The 24,529-nt window shown below is 34.6% G+C and overlaps 1 protein-coding gene across 2 annotated transcripts in view; it reads left to right on the top strand.

Moving 5' to 3' along the window:
• SLK (STE20 like kinase) overlaps nt 1–24,529 on the top strand; it is a 58,282-nt gene that overhangs the window by 7,327 nt on the left and 26,426 nt on the right. For both annotated transcript variants that reach the window (XM_028098606.2, XM_028098605.2), the window contains exons 2-7: nt 14,104–14,268; nt 15,989–16,037; nt 16,395–16,544; nt 22,675–22,747; nt 22,913–23,107; nt 23,677–23,758. In XM_028098606.2, coding sequence (XP_027954407.1) covers nt 14,104–14,268; nt 15,989–16,037; nt 16,395–16,544; nt 22,675–22,747; nt 22,913–23,107; nt 23,677–23,758 — 714 coding nt within the window. The remainder of the gene's footprint in view (nt 1–14,103; nt 14,269–15,988; nt 16,038–16,394; nt 16,545–22,674; nt 22,748–22,912; nt 23,108–23,676; nt 23,759–24,529) is intronic.

The raw sequence follows: 24,529 nt of genomic DNA, 5'->3' as shown, positions 1-24,529 counted from the left end.
ATACTTATACCATACTTGTCTTCTCAGGAGCATTTGAGACATTTGACCAATCCTTTTCTTTGAGAAGCTCATCTTTTAGTTTTTAGATCACCACACTCTTGATATTTTTCCCATTTCTGTGTCCACTCCTCACACTTTTGCTGGCTTTTCTTCCTTTTTTAAGTGTTGGGATTCCACAGGACTTGGGTGTAGGCTGGGTTTTCTTTTTCTTTTCCAGTGAGAGTCCATCTTCTCTCATGGCTTCAATTACCGTCTAAATGCAATTTATGTCTCTACTCCAAGCCCTCCCTTTTGAATTCCGGACACACGCATCTAAGTATCTATTAGAGATTTCCACTTGGATATCTCACAGTTTTCTTAAACAACAAGTCCAAAACATGAACTGATTGATCTCTTGATGTCAGCCTCATATTTGCTTCTCTTACGTTCTCCATTCAGTAATTGACATCTCTGTCTACCAGTTACATAGGCCAGAGACCTGGAGGTCATTCTTAACACCTTCTGCTTCTTTACCCGCAAAACCCAGTGTAATTACCAAGGCCTGTTAATTCTACCTATTAAATATTTCTTGAATTACCTTCTTTCTTCACTGTTTCAGTACTAGTCAAAATTGCCATTACCTCTTACCTAGACTACTGCAAGTTATTGGTGCGTTTTGAGCTTCATATAAATGTAATCATGTATGTGTTCTTTTGTGTCTAGCTTCTTTTGCTCAATAGTTTCATTTCTTCTGTATAGATACCCAGTTATCCTGGCACCATTTACTGAAAAGACCATCCTTACTGCTTTTGCAGTGCCTCCATCATATATCAAATGTCCATATACATGTATATATTATTTCTTTAGGACAGATTCCTAGAAGTAGAGTTGTTAGGACAAAATAAAGATCATTTATTAATGCTTACTGTGAAATTACCCTAGAAAGATTGTGCAAATTTATTTTTCAATTAATTTTTAATTATACAAATAATTAAAGAATATCTATTTATTGTAAAAATTAACTTACCAGAAATAAAGTTAGTCTTGTTGACCATTAGTCCAATTACTCTTCCTCCTTTAATATCCATAGTTGTACCTATTATTATCAGTTTCATATATATGTTTCCAGATTATTTTTATATGTACTTTTATATCAGTACATGAGTTCTACCTGTTAAGACAACCGAACAGTGGTCTATTTCTGTGCCTTTGTTCTTTAACCTGAATTCGGTGTTAGTTCTTATCCTTTAAAAAAAGGTATTTGCTTTTTCATGGGCAAAAGTATCAGTTTATTTCATTTTACATTTCTTTGATTTCTAGAGATATTACACATTTAAAAAAATAATCTATCCATATTCTAATAGAGTGTTTTCTTGTTGATTTGAGTATACTTTATTATTATGTTTTTAAAGATTTCATTTATTTGAGAGAGGGAGGAGCACTTGTGGGGGGGAGAGGCAGAGGGAGAGGGACAAGCAGACTTCCCACTGAGCAGGGAGCCTGACTTGGGGGGCTCGATCCCAGGGCTCTGGGATCATGACTTGAGCTGAAAGCAGACACTTAACAGACTGAGCCACCCAGGCACCCCTGAAAGTACTTTTTATGTACTATGGAAATGAACACTTTATCATAGATGCTGCAGTTAGTTTATAGTTACCTTATTAGTTTATGTTTTTTTTTTGATATAAAGACATACAGTATTCTTTATTCTGCAAAATCTGTCAATGTGTTACTTTGTTGTTGTTTTTTCTTTGCTTTCATGCTTAGAGAAACCTTCCCTACCCAGAAAATAGTTAAATATTCATACATTCTTCTTGACTTTTTAATAGTTCAGTTATAAGGAATTTTAATTCATCTGGAATTTAATTTTCTCTTTGGATTGATATGAGGCTCTATTTCTACCCAAAAAACCAAAATGTATATTTTATCATTTCCAGAAATTTAAATGCTATTGTTTTGAAAATATAGCAAAGTATAAAGAATATATAAAAATAATTTTACCATGTAGCTAACTTTGTTAGCAGTTTTTTATTTTTTATTTTATTTTTTAAAAGATTTTATTTATTGATTTGACAGAGAGCACAAGCAGGGGGAGCTGCAGGCAGAGGGAGAGAGAGAACCAGGCTCCCCGCGGAGCAGAGAGCCCAGCGCGGGGCTCAATCTCAGGACTCTAGGATCTGACCTGAGCCGAAGGCAGCCACTTAACTGACTGAGCCACCCAGGCGCCCTTGTTAGCAGTTTTTTAAAAAAACTCAAGGGGATATTAATATGGTTAGATATTTGAGCAGTACAAAAATGATAAGATTAAAAAATGAAAGTCTTCCCCACCCGTTCTTTTTCCCAAATGGGAAAGAATTCTTGTTAAATAGGTTTGTTACTAGCAGTTATATTAATATAATTCTGAAACTACCTTTGTGTATGTTATAGGACGGAGCAAATGAGATGATATATTGATGTTTTAGAAACTGGGGTTGAAGTTCTGGGAGAAAGGAGTTAGAAACTTGGAATAGGGAAAAGATGAGAAAGAATTCTGTGATGTTGATTTTTGAATTAGCAGTTTCAGTTGTTCAGATAGTAAATACACACACACACACATTTCCATTCTCCCTGAAGTGGCCTACAAATAATTATACTATAACTAGTGTTCCCAGTTCTTGGCTTCTAAATCCCATTCCCCACTAAAAAGAACCAGAGCTCATTGAAATGGCTCATCCAGGTCTAGGGTAGGAAAGTACAGAAGGGATAAAATTGAAAAGTGAAAGCCTTTTCACTAGTCCTTTTTTCCCCAAAAGAGCCTGGAATATGCCAGAAAGCAAGGACATGCTCAAAAACTAATGGGGACAGGCCAAAGATTAAGGATAGTTTGAACCAAAAATATCAGTGACAAAATAGTAACTTAATAGAAGAATGGTCGTTAATACATATAGATTGATAAAATTAGAAAAACCACTATTTTGCAACCATACGATAATAATTCAGGCAAAGATTGTTGATAAATGCTAAGATCATTGTGAGAAAAGTTTTGGAGGAACAGGATTTATATACATGGTTTGAAAGTATCACCCTATAAGGGTACTTTTTACAGTAGAGAGGTCTGGTGGGTACTGTCTTAAGTGATCAAATAAGGTTAATCACCAGTAATAGGACAAACTGTCATTATGTGTTTTCTGATGTAATTTGATGGGAAATATATAATCACCTAATGTAATATTCTTGTCAAAAATAGTTAACTTGAATCTAATATAAAGACAAATCCAGATAATGGGACATTCTACAGATAAATGGTTTGGGCTTTTAAATAAACAATAGGGGTGCCTGGGTGGATCAGTTGGTTAAGTGCCTGCCTTCGGCTGAGGTCACAATCCCAGAGTCCTGGGATCTAGCCCTCTCGGGCTCCCTGCTCAGCAGTGGAGTCTGCTTCTCCCTCTGCCCCGTTCGTGCTCTCCCTCTTGCTCACTCAAATAATCTCTCTCAAATCTATCACAGTCTCTCTCAAATAAATAAAATCTTTTTAAAAATGTAAACAATAAAGGATTTTTTTAAAGACATTTGAGGAGGGACACTTGGGTTTCTCAGTCAGTGGAGCATCCGACTCTTGGTTTCGGCTCTGGTCCTAATCTCATGGGTCGTGGGGTCAAGCCCCCTGTCATTGGTCTACCTGCTCAGTAGGGAGTCTGTTTGAAAGATTCTCTCTCTCTGCCGCACCCCTCATGCATGCTCTCACTTTTTCTCTCTCTCTTTAAAATAAATAAGTCTTAAAAAAAAAATACATTTGAAGACATTTGAATGTGGACTACATATTAGATATATCAGTGTTAAATTCTTTGGGCATGATAACTGTGGTTTGTTGGAGAGGATCTTTGTTCTTGGTGGACACATGCTGAAGTTTTGGGAATTGAAGTGCAGTTTACTTTCCAAATGGTATAATAAAAAAGAAATGCCCGTATGTGTGTGTCTGTGTGTACATATCTATATGTAAAATGTACGTGTATGTATACTTGTGTGTGTATATGAGAGCAAGAGTATGAGATGTGACGAAATGTTAATAATTGGCGACAGGTGAGGGGTATAGGTATATGAGTGTTCACTGTTCAGTTCATTCATTTTCTCTGTAGGTTTGAATATTTCAAAATAAAGTAAGGGGTCATACTTGTAATAAAAATTTTAAATTGAGGTGTATTGACATATAACATTATATTAGTTTCAGGTGTACAACACAATTATTCCATATGTGTATATATTGTAAAGTGATCACAGTAAGTCACGTTAACATTTGTTACCTTACATGTTACAAAAAATTTTTTTTCTTGTGCTGAGAACTTTTAAGATCTAGTCTCTTAGCAACTTTTTTTTTTTTAAGATTTATTTATTTATTTATTTGACACAGAGACAGCTAGAGAGGGAACACAAGCAGGGGGAGCAGGAGAGGGAGAAGCAGGCTCCTGGCTGAGCAGGAAGCCCGACACGGGGCTCCATCCCAGGACCCTGGGATCATGACCTGAGCCGAAGGCAGACGCTTAACGACCGAGCCACCCAGGCGCCCCTCTTAGCAACTTTTAAATACGCAGTACAGGGGCGCCTGGGTGGCTCAGTCAGTTAAGCGTCTGCCTTCGGTTCTGGTCCTCCTAGGATCAGGCCCTGCGTCGGGCTCCCTACTCGGCAGGGAGCTTGCTTCTTCCTCTCCGTCTGCTGTTCCCTGTGCTTGTGCTCTCTCTCTCTCTGTCAAATAAGTAAATAAAATCTTTAAAATAAATAAATATGCAGTACAGCGTTGTTAACTGTAGTCACCATGCAGTATATTCCATCACCATGGCTGACTTTATAACTGGTAGTTTGGTACTTTTGACCTCCTTCACCCATTTTTCCCACCCCTTACACCCCTCTGGCAATCACCAGTCTATTGTCTGTATCTATGAGCTTGGTTTTTTGTTTTTGTTTTTAGATTCCACATATAAGTGAGATCATACGGTATTTGTCTTTATCTGTCTGACTTATTTCACTTAGCATAATGCCTTCAGGGTCCATCTATGTTGTCACAAATGGACCCCCATATTCTGGGTCATACTTTTAACTACTCTGCACTATTATTTCACTTAACAATTCTCCTTTTCACATTTTTTTTCCCTCCATATAGTCATTCATTTTTTTTCTCTCTTTTTCTATGAAAGGAGAGAGTCTCCTTTCAGGCAGGTGACTATTTCTATATTATACTGTTAAAGTTATTTGGCATTTATTAAATATTATGCTTTATATTCGATACCACATGAAGTCCAAATTCCTAGCACATACACCTTTATGTTTTAAAGAGGTAGCTGAAACTTTGGACTGTAAAAATAACTTTAACGTGCTGGCTTTCTTTTTTCTTTCCTTGTAAAATTCATGGTGAGTTTCTTGCCTTAACAGTCATGCATTTTGGTCCTTTATAATTTTAGTGTTGAGAATATTTGTGTGGAAATGATCTTTACCATCTAAACACCTTTATTTTTCTTGAATGAATCTTCAGAAGTAGTACATCTTTGTCTTTTAAATATTTTTTTGTAATTGTCTTTTTGTGTTCTCAGTTTTCCATCTTTTCAACTATGGGATCTGTGCAAATTCCATCAGCTTAGCTATCACACAGTTGTCAATTACATTTTGGTTTATTCATACTCATCAGAGTCAGCAAGTCCTTGAAGTAAGTGGGAAGTCTGTGTGATCTGAGAATTCGTAAAACATTTTGGAAAGTGCAGATTTATTCAATGTTAACTTATTGTTGACATAATTTTGTTGGTGGTTGACCAATGACTAAGTTTTGAATAAGTAACCAGAACACTATAAATAAAATAGTGTTTTGGAATATAAAGATAATATAAAGTATATTCCTTTTACTTCTGCAGAATTGAGAAAATGATATGAAAATGATTTTTTAAGAAAGGATTTCTGTAATATTTTGTAGAAATTTTAGAAAGAGCATGTACAGTCAGTCCTCATTATTTGCAGATTCTGTATTTGTGAATTTGTCTACTTGTTAAAATTTATTTGTAGCTCCAAAGTCTGTACTCAATGCTTTCATTCATTTGCATATGTGTGCAGAGTTGGGGAAATTGAGTCCCTAGACCTGCACATTCCCAGCTGAGATGGAACAAACTGACGCTCTGCCTTCTTTCAGCCCTCACACAGACTTGACTGGAAGATGGCAGACAGTAGAGGGCAGTGCAGTGTAGTGTTAAGAAGTCTGGCTTTTGTACCGGTTGGATAGGATTTGAATCCCAAACTCTGGCACCTACTTTGGGGCAGCCTCAAGCAAGGCACGTAATACGTCTGAACCTCATTTTCTCTTTTGTATAATAAAAAGGATAGAATCTACCAGAATGAATTGTGTTTAGGATATGGGATTATAATCTATATGAGATATATGTGTTTGTGTACATATTTCTCTAGGGGCAGTGGGTCAGTATTTGCTAATTCAATGTTTGCAGTGACTTTATAGGACATAACTACCACAAATAATGAAAATCAACTGCATATCTTTACTAAGTCATGTTTAGTAATTTTACTCTAATTCTGACACTTGTTCCTACCAAAATCTTATTAGGACTCTGAAGAGATCACGGAAACAGGTAACAGCAGTAGCAATAGTCTAAAAGTATATGCTTCCTTCAGTGCTGTTTCCTTTCTTTTCACTTGACAGCTCTTTGGAACTCTGGGTATTTTTTCCCCGAATACTTCATACTACTCTGTTCCTTCCTTCTCTCATCTGTTATCCTCATCAGTTTTAGAAGGATTATGCTAACAACTATTAAGTTATTGTCTTTCAGCTCCAAACACACCCTTCTCTGCTCTGCTTTATAATCCTGTTCTAAGATTTTGCAAACCACATTTCTGCCTTGTCAGCTGCTCACTCATGTACAGGGCACTAGAGGGAGGCTGCAGGGAGGAGGAGGAAGAAGGGGCTTGCACGGACTTTCTCTTTGTCTCCTGTGGGCTCCTTGTCTCTCTGCTTTTGTGTTAGTGTGACCACCATCCTAGCGGAGTTCTTCACCCCAGCAACAGTGGTTTCTCTCTGTAGCAGCAGTTGAATCCAGTTTGTAGTTTTCCAGTACTCAAGAGCTGGCCTCATCAGTGCCTTTCATAACACCGGCTGTATTTGGCTAGTCCGCTCTTCCTTTAAAGACACCCGAGTTCAGCAGGACCCCCTCTTCCAAAATCAGAGATGTTGGCACCAGCCAAGTAGCACTCTTTCCTCAGGGATCTGAGTTTCAGTGGTGTAGAACCTTTCCTGAAAGCCTTGAGGTTTTAATAATTCCAGTCTTTTACCTTGGTTCCTCTGGTCCTATGGGTGGTAGTTTCTCCCTGCACTTGATACCTCCCTTGTCTCTCATGTTCTTTCTTTATCTTTTTAGTTACCTACATACCAACATAGTTAATAATGATATTGAATTCTGTTAAAATACATTGATTTCTTTCTGTGGCTGGGCCTTTTCTGGTACAAAGATTAAATAATTTAATAAATGGAGAGTGCAGAGAACAGTGTTTGGTGCAAGGTAATTGCTCAATGAATAACATCTAATAGCTTAGTGGATATTATTATATAGACTAGCATATTTGAAAGAACTTGAGATTTTTATGGCCTTTTCTTTGCAAAATACTAAAATTTCCAGTTTACATAGCTCAAAAAACATAATCACTGGATGTTATTAATATCGATATGCTCAAATATCACCTTCTCAGTGAGGTCTAACTTAACTACCCTATTTAAATTGTAACCTCTTTCCTGTGTACCTACCCACTTGACTATCTCTTCATCTTATTACCTTATTTTTTCCATAGTACTAAATACTAATATACTCTTTATTTGCCTATTGACTGTCCTCTCCCCACAATTTTAAGTGCCATGAGGGCAGAGAGATTTTGTATATTCTTTATATTGTCAGCATCTGGAACAGTGTCTGACATAAAAGGCACTCAATAAGTATTGAAAGAATGAATTAATTTTAGCAGATCAGCTCTTGAGCACATTTTAATAGATTTGTATACTGCGTTTCTTTCCTACAACAGATTTTTGTGGAGTGTTGTGTTTGTGTTTCTACAGCTCTGACCAATGTCTGCAGGTAGTTGATTAACTGTGATTTGGATTGTTTAGTTTTTATATTTTGTTATGGTTGCATGTCCTTATACACTGGACAGTTAGGGTCTTACCTCTTGTCTTGGTGGGAGGAGGAGTATTTTTGAGTTCTCAACCTTTTCGTTCAAACCATCCAAATCAGTAGAATCAATCTCAGTGATTATCAAAGTGATTGAATTCTTCTCTTTCTCTTTTTATTCTTTGTCTTTTAGGTTTCTTCTGTCTTTATCCTTTTTTTTTTTCCTTTGGCCTTCCCATTTTGATTAACTAACACCTCTCTGGTACTAAGAAGTCATCTATATTTTCTGTGCTGGTGTTTCAGTTTCCAGCTGACAATTTTATTAAAATATATTTCTCATTATGGAAATATTAAATAGTCTTAGAAAATATAGAAATGTAGGAAGAAAATAAACAAAGATTTAAAAATTACTCATATTCTCACCACCCAGGAAATAAACTGTTAAAACAAGAGTAATATAAGAGGATATAGTTTTTCTTTTGGAACATGAAACCAGTTCAGGAAACTCAGCTAAGTTATCTTTCCTTGTAGTAATGTGGCCACACTCTATTCATGATTCCTGAAAATAAAAACATTGAAGGGTGCCTGGGTGGCTCGTCAGTTAAGTGTCTGCCTTTGGCTTTGGTCGTGATCCCAGGGTCCTGGGATCCAGCCCCACATTGGGCTCTCTGCTTGGCAGGGAGCCTGCTTCTCCCTTTCCCTCTGCCACTCCCTCTGCTTGTGCTCTCTCTCTGTCAAATAAATAAATGAAATAGTTAAAAAAAAAACAAATAAACATTGATTTTTAGGTGATCATGGTTGATCTTTGAAAAGTTTATCAATAGAAGTTATATCTTCTTTAAATCAATATTCATTATTCCATTATCGTTTTTATTCACATTTGTTTAGTTATTAAATCTTTATGTGAAGAATTTTCGTGCTTTTAGGTAGTAGATAGATGAAGCTATTTCTTTTTTAACATTTTATATTTGGGGGCGCCTGGGTGGCTCAGTTGGTTAAGCGACTGCCTTCGGCTCAGGTCATGATCCTGGAGTCCCGGGATCGAGTCCCGCATCGGGCTCCCTGCTCAGCAGGGAGTCTGCTTCTCCCTCTGACCCTCTTCCCTCTCGTGCTCTCATCTCTCATTCTCTCTCAAATAAATAAATAAAATCTTAAAAAAAAAAAAGGAAAAAAAAACATTTTATATTTGCTCAAAGGATATTTTCACACATTTGCCAATATTTATTTCAGTTTTGATTTTCAGAGTTCTCTAGAACCAGATCCTGAAGAGTAATCAAGTCATTTTCAAGCAATAATATAAAAGGCACTATATATATTTTAAGATTTATTTATTTATTTATTTGACACAGAGAGACACACAGGGAGAGAGGGAACACAAGCAGGGGGAGTGGGAGAGGGAGAAGCCGGCTTCCCGCTGAGCAGAAAGCCCCATGTGGGGCTCAATCCCAGGACCCTTATATCATGACCTGAGCCGAAGGCACATGCTTAACGACTGAGCCATCCAGGTGCCCCGGCATTATGTTTTCTAATGTAACTTTTATTTATTACTTAGAGTAACCAAATGGTACCGTTGTTGGTTTAATCATTATATCCAGAGGACTGGAATAATGGAGTTTGTCACTATAAAGTACTTTAGAGATTATCTAGTTTAATTATTTTTTCCCCTTTATGTCATCCATTTACATGACATATCTTAAAAATCTCCGAGGACATCAGTAGAAGCATGCAGAAGCAGGATGACTTTTAACCCCACTTGGTCTCTTACCAAGGCTCATATTTTATAGTGTTCCTCTTCAAGGACAGTTCCTCTGGTCTTTTTCCTCCCAAAGTGTTACATTAAAATGGTGAGAGAATAGCTTATCTTTCACTGGCTTATTTCCTCTGACTCAGGGGAGGGTGAGTTCTAATTATTGTTGGCTCAACTGTAGTCTCTTTCTTTGAGAGACAGACTTGATACCATGTTTCACTATTTGTGACAGTTTTTACTTTTTTAACATCTCTGAAATTGGGATATGTCTTTTATCCATAGATGTTTTAGTATTGTTGGCCAAGTGGCAGTTGTGATATATCTGTCATTGCCTGTGCATTGTGAACTTAGTTGTATCCTTAGTGTCATATAGTTGCAGCCCCTTGATGTGTCAATCAATAAACTATTTAAGTACCTTTTGAAGAAAGAATGTGAGACCTGGTTGTTACCTATAAATCTTTTAGCACTTTGGTTAAGATCAAGAAAATATGTTTCAAAGAAAATCTTGGTGACAGTAGTAGAGAAGCAGTCTTTTACCAAAGCTTTTAATGGCCAGAGAATGATATCCTGTGGAAAAACACAGACATTAGGTAACTCTGAGTGAAAAAGTGATTCAGAAGAGTCAAACTTTTAAGTATTTAACCTCTTATTTGTGTACAAGGAGAATAGATATACAGTAACAATCCTTGTCTAAATGTGGCCAACAATCCTTGTCTAAACAATCCTTTTCTAAATGTGTCTAAATGTGTCCAAATGAGCTCTTTAAAAAGGTATAACATGGGGCACCTGAGTGGCTCAGTCTGTTAAGTGTCTGCCTTTGGCCCAGGTCATGATCCTTGGGTCCTGGGATGGAGCCGTGCGTCAGGCTCCCTGCTCAGCGCGGAATCTGCTTCTCCCTCTCCTTTTTCCTCTCCCCCCTCCCCAGCTTGTGCTCTCGCTCATTCTCTTTCAAATAAATAAATAAAGTCTTTAAAAAAATAAATAAAAAGGTATAACAAGAATTCAAAATGATAAAATCTTGTAGTTTAATTGGCATTTTTCCTTCCTGAGTGGAACATAAAATGATGCATTTTTTAAAAAAAGATTCTATTTATTTGACACAGAGAGAGAGAGCGCACAAGCAGGGGGAGCAGCAGGTAGAGGGAGAGGGAGAAACAGGCTCCCCACTGAGCAGATACCTGCCGTGGGTCTCCATCCCAGGAATCATGACCGAAGCCAGAGGCAGACTTTTAACCAACTGAACCACCCAGGTGCCCCAGTAGTAGTGCATCCTAGAGTTGACAAAATGTGGTAGATCAGAATATTCTTCTGGAGTGGTAGCAATGACGAGTATAAAGTTATCTTTTTATCCAAACATATTTTCTGAACCATAAATGTGAGAGTTACTTAATTACTTAATTAGTAATTAGTATTACTTTTTACTTTTGTTTTTTCTTAAGGAAGTAAAACATAACAGTCTACTTAGGAAAATTCTGTATACAGGCTGATACCTGCTTTGTTTATTCTTTTCATCATCATTTTCAAGGTTAGATAATAGATCCTTAAGAAATCTCCCATACGCTGATATTTTTTAGTACTTTACTGCTTCTGTAAAAATAAGTTCATTTAAAAAATTCAAACAATACGAAAAATACCTGAAAGTCAAAAAAGTACCTGAAATTCCACTATTCTCAGGGGTGATGTCTTTCCAGATACTTCTTATGCAGCTTTTCATGTCTGAAAGTAGATGTGTGGTTTTTGTAAAATTACATACCTCTTGTGTTTAGTAAGTTGCCTTTTATTCCATTCAGTGTTGTGTTACAGTTACTGTTCCATCTTAAATATTGATTAGTTATTGATTTTAATGGCTGCATCATTTTCCATTGTAGAAATGTGCTGAATTATTTAAGCAGGTTCCTGCTAATGGATATTTAGGTTCATTCAGTTTTCCTTATTATAAATAATGCTTTGATGAATAATTTTATGTATGCATATTTTTAATTTTGTATAATTATCTCCTTATGATAAATTCTTTTTTTAAAAGATTTTATTTATTTGTTTTAGAGAGAGAGAGAGAGAGAGAGTGAGCACAAGCAGGAGGAGGGGCAAAGGGAGAGGGAGAATCTCAAGTAGACTCCTTATGGTGCATGGAGCTGATGCAGGGCTTAAATCTCACAACCCTGAGATCATGACCTGAACTGAAACCAAGAATCAGAGGCTTAACCGACTGCACCGCCTAGGTGCCTCTTCTTATGATAAATTCTTAAAAGTGGGATTTGGACATTAATTTATTTATTGAAACTTTTACTAGGTTTTAAGAGTTTGGTATTTTTTCTTTTTTTAAGGTATTAGATGCAGTTTTGCTGAAACGATGATAACATAAAATATTGAAATGTCTTTTAAAAACCTAATTAGTATTTTAAGATCTGATTCTTAACTTTTTAACAAATGGTCTTGGCTCCTACAGTGTATTTGGAAGCCTTTCATTTATAATAAATGGAAATGAGAAGTTATTCACCAAAGAAAGAAAATGGAAAAGTTAAAGTACTAAGTGCAAAGAAAAAAAATTGATGGAAGTATAGGAAAACTGGATAGGGTAATGAATCAGATAAAAAAAGGGCTTTGGAAACAAACCTGGATTTGAATCCTGAATCTGTCTCTTACTACATGACCTTGGGGAAGCTTTTTAACCTCTTAAAGTTTGTATATCCTCTTTTAAGGATAATATATCACTCAGTTGTTGTGAGGATTAAATAATAATAATAATTATACCTAACATCACTTAATCCTTACTGTCTATGGCAAGCATTTTATTAAATATTTATATGTATTTTTTTCACTTGGCTAATATCTTAATTCTCACAAACTTGTGAGATGTTAACATGTCTTATTATGAGGAAATGAAAAGATTTTGTAAGTTGCCCCAGGCAACACAGTTATTAAGTGGTAGAACTAGAGTTTGAACCTTAATAGTCTGACCCGGTAGAGCCTGCAATTTGAAACACTATTTTATGTGCATATAAAGCACTTACCACAGTGCATAGCATTTATTAGTTAATATATATATGTTTAGGCTATCCTTTACGAATAAGTATGTCAAGGGAATGAGAAGAGAAGCCAATGATTGGGAGAAAATATTTGCCAAAACATATCTGATAAAGGACAGTTACTCAAAATATATGAAGAATTCCTAAAACATAGCAATTAGAAAATCAACAATTTCATTAAAAAATGAGCTAAATATCTGGATAGATACCAAAGAAGATATATAGGTGTCCAGTAAGCACATGAAAAGATGCTTGACATCATATGTTATTAGAAAATTGCAAATTAAAAAAGGAGATACCACTTTACACCTATTAGAATGACAAAAAAATTCATACTGACAATAGGAAATGCATGTGGGGCTGTGGAACAACGGGAACTCTAGTTCATTGCTGGTGGGAATACAAAATGACATAGCAGTTTGGAAGACAGTTTGGCAGTTTCTTACAAAACTAAACATACTTTTACCATATGATCTAGTAATTGTGTTCCTTGGTATTTACCCAGAGAATTTGAAAACTTAAATCTATACAAAAACGCACACATGGATGTTTATAGCAGCTTTATTCAGAATTTCTAAAACTTGGAAATAACCAAGATGCCTTCAGTAGATGAATGGATAAACTGTGGCACATCTATATGTGATGGACACTTCAGTCCCAAAAAGAAATGAACTATCAAACCATGATAAGACATGGAGGAAGCTTAAATGCATGTTACTAAGTGCAAGAAGCCAATCTCGAAAGGCTACATACTGTGTGATTCTAATTATATGAATTCTGGAAAAGCTAAACTATGGATGCAGTAACAAGATCAGTGGTTGCTAGGGCTTAGGAAAAAGGGAGAGATGAATAGGCTGAGCATAGAGAATATTTAGGGCAGTGAAACTATTCTGTATGATATAATGGTAGATAAATGTCATACATTTGTCAAAACCCATAGAGTAAACTCCAAGAGTAAATCCTAATGAAAACTGTGGTCTTTGGGGATGATGTGTTGTTATAGGTTCATCAGTTGTAGCAAGCATACTACTAAGGTACAGAATGTTGATAGTGGGAGAGGCTGTGCATGTGCAGAAGCTGGGACCATATGAGAACACTGTACTTTCTGCTCAACTCTGTTGTGAACCTGAAACTACTCTAAAAAAATAAGTTTATTTAAAAAAATGGAAAATAAAATTTTAAAAATCAAGTATGCATTATGTGACACTTGTGATGCTTTCATTTTTAGGCCCAGAATAAAGAGACCAATGTTTTAGCTGCTGCAAAGGTGATTGACACGAAATCTGAAGAAGAACTTGAAGATTACATGGTTGAGATTGATATATTAGCATCTTGTGATCACCCAAATATAGTCAAACTTCTGGATGCCTTCTATTATGAGAACAATCTTTGGGTAACTATTTTCTGTTGATCTGTAAGAGCCAAAATGAGTTAATTGTCTGAAAGAGGTTTATTAAGTTGTGAAAACCTGTTACTACTTCTGTTTAATTACTTGTTACTTGAATTTATCTGATGAGAGGGTCATTAACAACATAATTATCCTTAGCTTCAACAGATGTTCAGATGTGTATTTCCAGTTGTACAATATTTCATGATTGACATTGGACCCAAATGGAAGAACTTGGTTAAGAATATTAAATTTCCCAAATTATGAAATTAAATGGTCTTGTTTGTAATTTAGGTTTAGGTATTTACTTAAAAATTTTTTTGGAAATTTCTTTTGTTTTCTTAGAAATTGTTTATAATTTCTTACGCTAAACTCTTTGTAAATCATGTAATAAATTATAGAATACTTACTAGAAATTAAATATTTATCTTCTATATTATCAGACTCACCTTTGGTGCATGATACGGTGGCTAAGGCTGCATGTATAAATTTTGTTCATTTGTAGAAAATATTAGGCACAAATACATATAGAGATAAAATTATATTTATTATAATAACTGGTCAGTCATTTGCTCTCTGCTGACACTAATTTAACCAAGACGCCTTCCTGAAATGGGAGTTTTTGTTTTACTCCTTGAAGAAAAGTGTTATGATGGAAGTATTAGAGAAGAGTAGGTAGTGTAGTGCAAGTAATACTTTGGAAATTGAAAGCCCTGTATTTTTTGATCCTGGTGCTGCTAGGTAGGAGCTTGAATAAGTCAGTTAACCTCTGAGTCTGTTTACTTATCTATAAGATGAGTGATCTACCTTCCAAATTATTTTTCAAATGATATAATGAATTTGAAAATAATTTGTAATTGGCAAGCACCTATAAAAAATAGAGTATATACAAAGGGGAAAAAAGCAGCAAGCTATATAATTTGACAAGATAAGTAATTTTTAATAATTATTTTTGTGTGGTGTCCTGTAATATAGTTGTTCAGGGCTCTAGTAGAGTGTTCTCAGAGATTATAATGAAAGTGAACTCCTGGACAGTAAACAGGTAAGATCTTTACTTGAAATTGTTGCAAAATAAAAAGTTGGACATCTGTGAGGGACAGGCTAGTGAGAGATGTAGAATTAATTATCTATAATTAATACTTCAAGGAATTATATATATAAAATTACAGCTGTGATGGGGTAAGATGGAAAAGTACATGGTGGTTTGTCCCAGGGATCCGGGAAGGCATCCATCAGAATGTGATAATTGAGCTAGGATCTGAAGCTTTTGTGTGTGTGTGTGTATGTGTGTGTGTTTTAACTAAAAGAAGTCTAAGTATTTTGAGGATTTATTCCTATTAGTAAAGTTAAAAAATAGATTTGGTCACTTAAATCATAGTAGTTACATTAAAAATGAGTGTAATAAAATCTTTCGGTGGTGATGAAATGGTTATATGATACTGTCCTCAATAAAAATTGTGTACCTAGTAATTTTAGAGAAGCAGGGACACTAAAAATGGTGATTAAAAAATGCACATATGTCTACAATGTGTTCTCTTTGTGCTTTCTCAAAATGTGTATCATTAAGACTCTTAACTCTTTTGACAGAAAATCTTTATGGCATAAGGATATCAGCATAATATTGTTTCCATAGCCTAGTTATTCCTTTAGCTTTTTTGCTAAATTGAAGAAAAAGTACTCAAACTCAGTGTCATGTTAGACACATGCTTTTTTTGTTTGCTTGCAGATCCTCATTGAATTTTGTGCAGGTGGAGCAGTGGATGCTGTGATGCTTGGTAAACATGTTTTTGTTCTTTATGTTTGTATCTTAAATTATACTTAAAGGATTTCAAACATTTAGCCCTATATATATATATATATATATATATATATATCTTGAATAGATATCTTGGGTGAAGCTCAATAAATTAAGAAATCATCCTAATTACATTTTATATTCTTAGATAATTGTAACAAAATCCTGAAATGAAATGTTGAATATAATATGTGAAGAAAGTAATCTTTGTCGAATATTTAGTTCTTCTAAAATAATTTACTAAATATGATCTTTGACATTGATGGTAAAGGTATACATCTTGCTGATGTGTTTTCACTGTATAACAATGCAGATTTGTTTACTCTTTTCTTTATAGAACTCGAGAGACCATTAACTGAGTCCCAAATACAAGTAGTTTGTAAACAGACTCTGGAGGCCTTGAACTACTTGCATGATAATAAAATAATCCACAGAGATCTAAAGGCTGGCAACATTCTTTTTACCTTAGATGGAGATATTAAGTTGGGTAAGTTTCTTCCCTTAAATAAAACATTTGAATTTGTGCTGAGATTTTCCCCTGTATGTACGTGACTTAATATTGTTTTGTTATGACTCAGATGTGTAAAACATGGAGAAATTACTCCATGTTAATTTTTTAAATACTGCCTTGGATAAATAATTCATTAACTCCCAGAATTCCTAAGTATAGGCAACTAATATAAAGACACTTTAAAAAGAAGGTAAGAAAGGATGGATTTCATTTTCAAAAAGACAAGCTTTAGAAAGACCAGTTAATTCTTTTTACTCCTAAGTTTTTGTTTGTAGACTTAATACATTTAGAATGAGATAATACATAAAAGAGCTAACTTAGTTTTATCTTCATTTCCAAAACTCATGTCTAGTGCTTTTCTTTTCCCATGTTTAGTTTTATACTCCAGGATATATGGTATCCTGGCTAAACTAACAAAGTAAGCCTGGAAAGAATGTCTAAAGTAAGTATAAAGGACTAGAATTTTTAATTTTGTTTTTTACACTGAGGAAATAAATGATAACTTCATAAGGAGTAAATATAGATTTTAGATGGAAAACTGATTAATTTCCAATGTACACATACAAATGGAAGATACAGTCCTCTTTAAGTGTATCCAAGACAAGAATTTTTTAAAAAAATCTTGTGATGAAGTCTAAATTTGTTGGGACGGCTGGGTGGCTCAGTCGGTTAAGCGTCTGCCTTCAACTCAGGTCATGATCTCCAGATCCTGAGATTGAGTCCCACATCGGGCTCCTTGCTCATCGGGGAGCCTGCTTCTCCCTCTGCCTGCTGCTTCCTCTGCTTGTGCTCTCTCTCTGACAAATAAATAAATAAAATCTTTAAAAAAAATAAATTTGTGTAATTTGGGAGGATGAAAAGATAAAATATATTCACAGGCCATCTTGTGATACCATTGATCATAATCATTTCACTTTTTTCATGACATCTAAACAGGTATAATTGGGATGCCTGGGTGGCTCAGTCAGTTAAGTGTCTGCCTTCAGCTTAGGTCATGATCCCAGGGTCCTGGGATAGAGTCCCTCATTGGGCTCCTTACTCAGCAGGGAGCCTGCTTCTCTCTCTGCCTGCCACTCCCCCTGCTTGTGCTCTCTCTCTCTGACAAATAAATAAATAAAACCTTTAAAAAAATAAACAGGTATAATTTGATATACTAAATTTTAACCTTTTTGTTGTGAAATAATACAGATATAGAAAACCAGACAAGTACTTGTGTAGCTTAGTGATTTCGTAACTTTGTAGATGATAGCTTTGTAACTACCACCTAGGTCAAGAAATAGAACTAGCGGCTCTTCCATGTGTCCCATCGTAATCACTGTCCCTCTCTTCTCCACAGGTAACCTTTATCCTGACCTTTATAGTGATCACTTCTTTGAGGTTTTTTTTTTTTTCCATGCGTTTCTTTATGGCTCTATCATCCAGTGTTCATCTCTTGACTTTAGAGTTTAGACTTTCCCATATTTAAAACCTGATTTTTCTTCTAAGTCTCTTAATTTATAGGTTCCCCCCCATCTCTTTCTTTTCTTTACATTTTATTTATGGCATGCATTTTCAGGGGGGCCAAAATTGGTTCTTAGGGGGCAAAAAAGATCTTAGATATTACAGTGTTTAATAATCCTCCAAAGGCCCACAGTACACAAACAGATAGTATATCTGTGGTGTTAAAATTTCATGGGGGACGGGAGGATTAGAAAAAAGTGTCTAAAAAGGCTCCATAGGAGAATGATGATGAAAAAAAGGTTGAGAAGCACTGAACTATGAGACCTGGGTGTTGCACCTGTAGAGTTTCCCTCAACCTGCATTTTGCTAATTACATACTCATGATCATTTTTAGTAAGTTTCTCTCTATATTTCCTTCAGGTTTTCAGATAAATGCGAAGGCCTCATCAGTCTCAAATTTGATTCTTTGGCCAGACTGTATTTAGGTGGTTTTGTGTCCTTTCACTGGGGAGGCATATGTCTGCCTTTTGCTTTTTTTTTTTTTTTTTGGATTGCAGCTGTTGATGCTTAATGCCTAGATCTGTTCTTTGGTTTGAGTTGCAAAATGAATTCTATCACTTTGTTTTCATTTATTTTTTTTGATTATAATTTTGATATAATTATTTGCCAATTATTTCATTATTTTTATTTATCATTGTAAAATTAGGGATAATTATATAAGATGACACCTCCCTTCAACTATTTGGTTACTCAGGAGTATAGTTCATATGGACAAGAGAGGAAAAATGCTTGATTCCTTCTTTTTATTTATGTAGCTTTAAAGACCATGAATTGGTTCTCTCTCATCCTCAATTGGTAACCGGTATTTTTAAAAATATTATTAATTCATGAATTTAATTTTATAGATTTGAAATCTATAATTTTTATCCTTATTAAAGCTCACATTATACCATCTTTGATCAATGGTAGCCTCTTCAAGTTGGTATGTTAATCCTTTTGACATGACTTTAGTAACCTTTGATAGCTTCTTTGTTACTATATATTAGGTTGAGGTGTTTCAGGCTTATCTTATGTATTTCCTGCCTCCAACCTGTAATTTAGCCATTTCTTTAAGAAGCCCTAGTTTCTTTTAGTAGGATATGGTATTTCAAGACTACTTCTGAATTTAGAAGTGATTAACAGTTTCTAGATTGGCCATCATTCTAGGCCTTTCCAGAGGACAGAGCTAGGCTCTCATGAGTGCCTATGTATTTCCTAATCAAATTCAGGATGTTTGTTTTTGTTTTTAACCTAACCTCTTCGGTATTACATGTGTATCTCCCTCTATCTTGAGACTCCTGGTTCTGAAGGACATTGATGATAGGTTTAGAGCATCCCATAATTACTTATTTTAGTTCCCTTTTCTATATTTAATGCTCACCACTAGTCCTTATGTTGCTATCTCTGGTCATGTTGGTTGTCTGAAGTTTATTCTCTGGTAGATAACTCTGGAGGGACTCTCTGAGTTCTTATCTAATGACAACAGTACTACCTACCCATATTTATACTTTGAAGGTCAGTTTTGCTGGATAGAAAATCCTTGGCTTACATTTCTTTCCTTGAGTATCTGAAATACGTTACTCTGTTTTCTTCTGTTATAAAGTGTTGTTGTTGAAAAGTCTGATGATAATCTGATTTTCTTTCTCTTTCAAGTCATGTGCTCATTTGCCTAGATGCCAAAGAATTTTTTTTCTTCAAGGACCAATAGTTTGACTAGACTTTTCTCTAATATGTTCTTATAATATAGAAGCCTTTTTTTTTTTTCCAGGAAAGTTTTCTGGAATTACAGGTTTGAGTATTTGTTCTGTTTCCTTGCATTGACTATCATTTTTAGGGACTTTTTTTATTTGTTTGTTGGCTTTTCCAGTCATCAATATTTAAAAACTTTCTCCCAGATTCTTTTATCTTTCTTCATTTAAAAAAAATTGTGGTGAAATATAAAGTTTACTGTTTCAACTATTTTTAAGTGTACAGTTCTGTAGCATTAAGTATATTCCCATCATTATGCAACCATCACCACTATCCATCTCTAGAACTTTTTTCATCTTTCCCAATTGACACTCTGTACCCATTAAACACTAACTTCCAATTCCTCCCTCCCCCCAGCTCCTGGCAACTACCATTCTACTTTCTGTCTCTATGAATTTGACTACTCTAGGTACCTCATGTAAGTGGAATCATACAATATTTGTCTTTTTATGACCGGCTTATTTTACTTAGCATAATGTCTTCAAGGTTCAACCATGTTGTAGCATGTCAATTTCCTTTTAAAGTCTGAACAGTGTTCTGTTTCTTACATGTACCACATTTTGTTTATCCATTCATCCATTGACAGACACTTTACCTTCTACCTTTTGGATCTTGTGAATAATGCTGCTATGAACGTGGGTATACAAATATCTGTCTGACTCCCTGCTTTCAATTCTTTGGGGTATTCTAGAAATGGAATTGCTGGATCATGTGGTAATTCTGTATTTAATTTTTTGAGGAACTACCATTTTCCATAGTAGTTGTACCATTTTACATTCCCATCAGCAATGCACAAGGGTTCCAATTTCTCCACATCCTTGTCAACACTTGTCATTTTCTGTATTTTTGATGATAGCTATCCTAATGAATGTAAAGTGGTAATGGGTGTGAATTTGTTGTTTATTTGCTCTTGCATTTCTCCTAGTTTAATCTTTGTTTCTAAAATGATTTTTCTATTTTTTCTTGAGTTCTGTTACCTCATAATTGAGGTTTTTTAATTCTGATGTATGTTACTCTTTTATGTTTTATATCATTTTTTAAACTCTGGTAGCTCATTTAAAAATAGTACATTATCATTTTGATCCATTCTGGTGCACATTTTTCTCTAAATGTATTTAGAATCTTCAATATAGGAACATACTTTTGTGTAAAATAGTGCATACCTTTAAAAGTAAGTAAATTATTGACGATTTAGGAATGCCAAAATAGTCTTGACTTGGTTGACATTTGAAACAGTTGCAATTTTATTAATTTGTAAATACTTAGAGAATCTTCTATTTCTGTGATACCCTGTTACATGTACACAGATGTAAAGCACCATACTATCCTCAAGAACTATTTAATACACTACAGTAACAAAATTTTTATGATGATTTTGTCAGGTCATATTGTTCCAAATGGAAATAAATGTGTAAAATGCTATTTAAACAGACCAACATATACATGCTGCATCATTATATGGAGAACTACAAAGCACATAGCAACTTTAATTTTCCCCTTTGCACAGCAGTTAAGGTGCCTTTTTGTCCATCTTTAGTTTACCTCAGGTGCTTAGAGAGATAAGAATGTTGACAAGGGACAGTTGTTTAGGCCTATTTCTGGACCTCCTTCCCCAGTCATATTCTGAGGGGAGAGAGTTGAAAAGAGCATTAATAGGCTCTAGAAAAACACTAGAATAAGTACCGAGCTGAATTTACCTGAGTACAGAACCTCTTCTGGCAGGAATTTAAATTGTCTCAAGTCCTTCCTCCCAAAAACATAAGAGAAGTTGTAAGTTGAGGAGGTTGGGGGTCGGGGGGGAGGGATAGTGGTGAAGAGTCCTGAATAAATCTATTTACATTGTATCTTCCACAAATATATCTTCCAACTTTAATATGTTTTATTTGCTTACTCATTTATGAATTTCATTATAAAACATTAATGAAATAACTAATGTAATAAAGGACTTTGTACACCACATTAGGAAGCTTAAAATTCATTCCACAGGCAATAGGTAGCTACCACTGTCTTTTAAGTGGGAGCATTATGTGGTCCAAAAAGAACGCCCACCATATAATAGACACAAATAATTAGAATACAGTCAGGATTTTATGAGCTTTAAGAGTTCTACCAACAAAAGAGCACAAAGGTTAAAATTATAGATACGGCTACTAATAGTAGCTACCATTTATTGAGTATATATTCTGTGCCACTTCTTGTGGTTTGAGCATCAAATATTGGATTTTTGATATTCATTTTGAGAATTATGGCATGTCAAACCTGAAACTTAAAAGTTATGTATAAATGGTATGAGGTAATTATGCAGCAAGAGCAAATTTGTGTTGCTATTAATTGTTCTCTAAGCTGAAAAGGTGGGGTTGACAACTGATAAAGCTATAATGTTGTTCTCTATAATTTAAATCGGAAAATATGGTTTTTTTCTTTGTAATACAATTTCATGAAGAAATTAGCAAGACATATGCTGTCAAGGCTACTTTGTAATTTCTGCTTTTCACACTAGAGAAAAAAATGTTTATGTCTATCAATTTAATTATAGCATGTACCACTAGTTGGCATTTGTTTTGAAGTGGGTAGACTGGTCTGTTTTAAAGTTACTACTTTTTTTATCAATTCTGAAGAATTCATGATCTGAAGATGTATAAAGATGGTAGTATTAAGTGTATTAATGATAGGATATTTTCTTTGGCAGTTTTTTTGGAGGGGGGTTGTGGTAGAAAGAGTGTGTTCAAAATTAGGATGGTAGAGAAATTACTCTTTCTGTTTTGTTTACCCTTCAATAAGAATGGCCTTGTTAAAGATTTGAAATGCTTTCCCTATGTTAAATACAGTGAACTTTGCTAAAAAACTATTAATATTTTGTATGATTGCTTATTTCAAGCGGATTTTGGAGTATCAGCTAAAAACACAAGGACAATTCAAAGAAGAGATTCCTTTATTGGCACACCATATTGGTATGTATTCAGCTTTATGGATTTATAGTATTATGTCAGAAGCTCTTATCACCTATTACGCATTAATTTTGTCCACATAATCGATTATACTGTCTCTCTTTTATGTGGCTTGCAATCGTTATTCTTAAGTTAAACATCTTAACTTTTAATTCTCTGTCTTCATAGGATGGCTCCTGAAGTAGTCATGTGTGAAACATCTAAGGACAGACCCTATGACTACAAAGCTGATGTTTGGTCCCTGGGTATCACTTTAATAGAAATGGCTGAGATAGAACCACCTCATCATGAATTAAATCCAATGCGAGTGCTGCTAAAAATAGCAAAATCAGAGCCCCCTACATTAGCACAACCATCAAAATGGTAAAATATTCTAAATGAAGCCTTTTACGAAGCAAAACTTGATGTTTTATTCTCCCAGCTTTTCAAGGGTATTTAAATTTAGTTACTGGTACAAAGACTATGAGTAGAAAACTGATTTTTGGTAATTTTTTTTTAAGACGTAAGGACCATACAAACTCTTATAACTAACTTTTCCCATAAATTTGAAAGTATCAGTGATTTGAGGTCTACATGAAACAACTGTATATAATACAGTATTTTCTGTACTGTAAGAAAGTGAGATATATGTGGTTGATGTATATTTGTGGAATTTAATAGAGTTTCTGTGATTTTTCGCATACTTGTGAATATATGACTATGTCTCAATGTCTAAAACTATGACTCTACATACATATATATTTAATTTTGTGTTTACAGATGATATCTTAATATTCATCTTATTATTATGAAATCTTAGTCTCATTAACTAGTTTTCTTATGTTGAATAGTATTAACATACATAATAAAACAACCATAACTTATCAGTTTTGTTTGATTTTTAATAACAGAGAATAAAATAGAAATATCATTGTTAAAATTTTATTTTGCAGGTCTTCAAATTTTAAGGACTTTCTAAAGAAATGCTTGGAAAAGAATGTGGATTCCAGGTGGACTACATCTCAGCTACTGCAGGTAAGAGAAGAGTGATATGACGACCGTGACCATGTAATTAACATCTCTTTAAGAAGAATACACTTTCAGATTCATTCAGCATATTGTCTTTTCACTTGAGTTTCCCTGTGGAAACTCAGAATACATTGTAGTAGTAAACATTTGCTTTATAAACATATGTGCTGCCATTACCAAAAGGCATTTAGCTTATAAGTCATTCCTTTTGTGCTTTTTTGATTCCATTTAATTGTATTCTTTTTATTCTTTTAGTTATTTCCACTTAATTATTTCCAGTTTGTCTCTCCAGTTACTAGATAGCAAGCCCCTTGGGGGCAGGGTTCATGAGCTAATTAATTTTTTTTATATCTCTTACAGTAAGGATAAATATTCAGTAAATACTGCTGACTTTTTTTTTTTTGAAAAATGGTGTTAAAGTGATTGGAAAATTTTGTTTTATAGCAGGACCTATTTGTAATATCTGAAAGAGAAATTTGTTATATAATATTACAGGTAGACAAACAGAATGACAAATCTTGAGGTAGTTACCTATTAGATTGGGTTACTTTGTAACTCCTGCATTCTAGTATTTTAGGTTGATCTGTTTATCTCAGGAGAAAAAAGAAGAAGTTGCCTTGCTCTTTGCAAGAGGTACATCCCTAGAACACACTTTCTCTTATTATTTTATTACCCCCCCTTAAGAAGATCTTAGTCTGTGACAGGCACTATTAAGTGCTGCTGAGTGTACAAAAATGAATAAAATGGCTTCTTACTTTTAAGAATTTTAGAACCTTG

The sequence above is a fragment of the Eumetopias jubatus genome, unplaced genomic scaffold, assembly GCF_037043125.1.
Source record: "Eumetopias jubatus isolate StellerSeaLion01/CBP00866 unplaced genomic scaffold, mEumJub1_p1.0 scaffold_17, whole genome shotgun sequence".
Taxonomy (NCBI): Eukaryota; Metazoa; Chordata; class Mammalia; order Carnivora; family Otariidae; genus Eumetopias; species Eumetopias jubatus.
The sequence above is the reverse complement of the archived record's forward strand: the minus strand, read 5'-3'. Positions and strand labels throughout refer to the sequence as shown.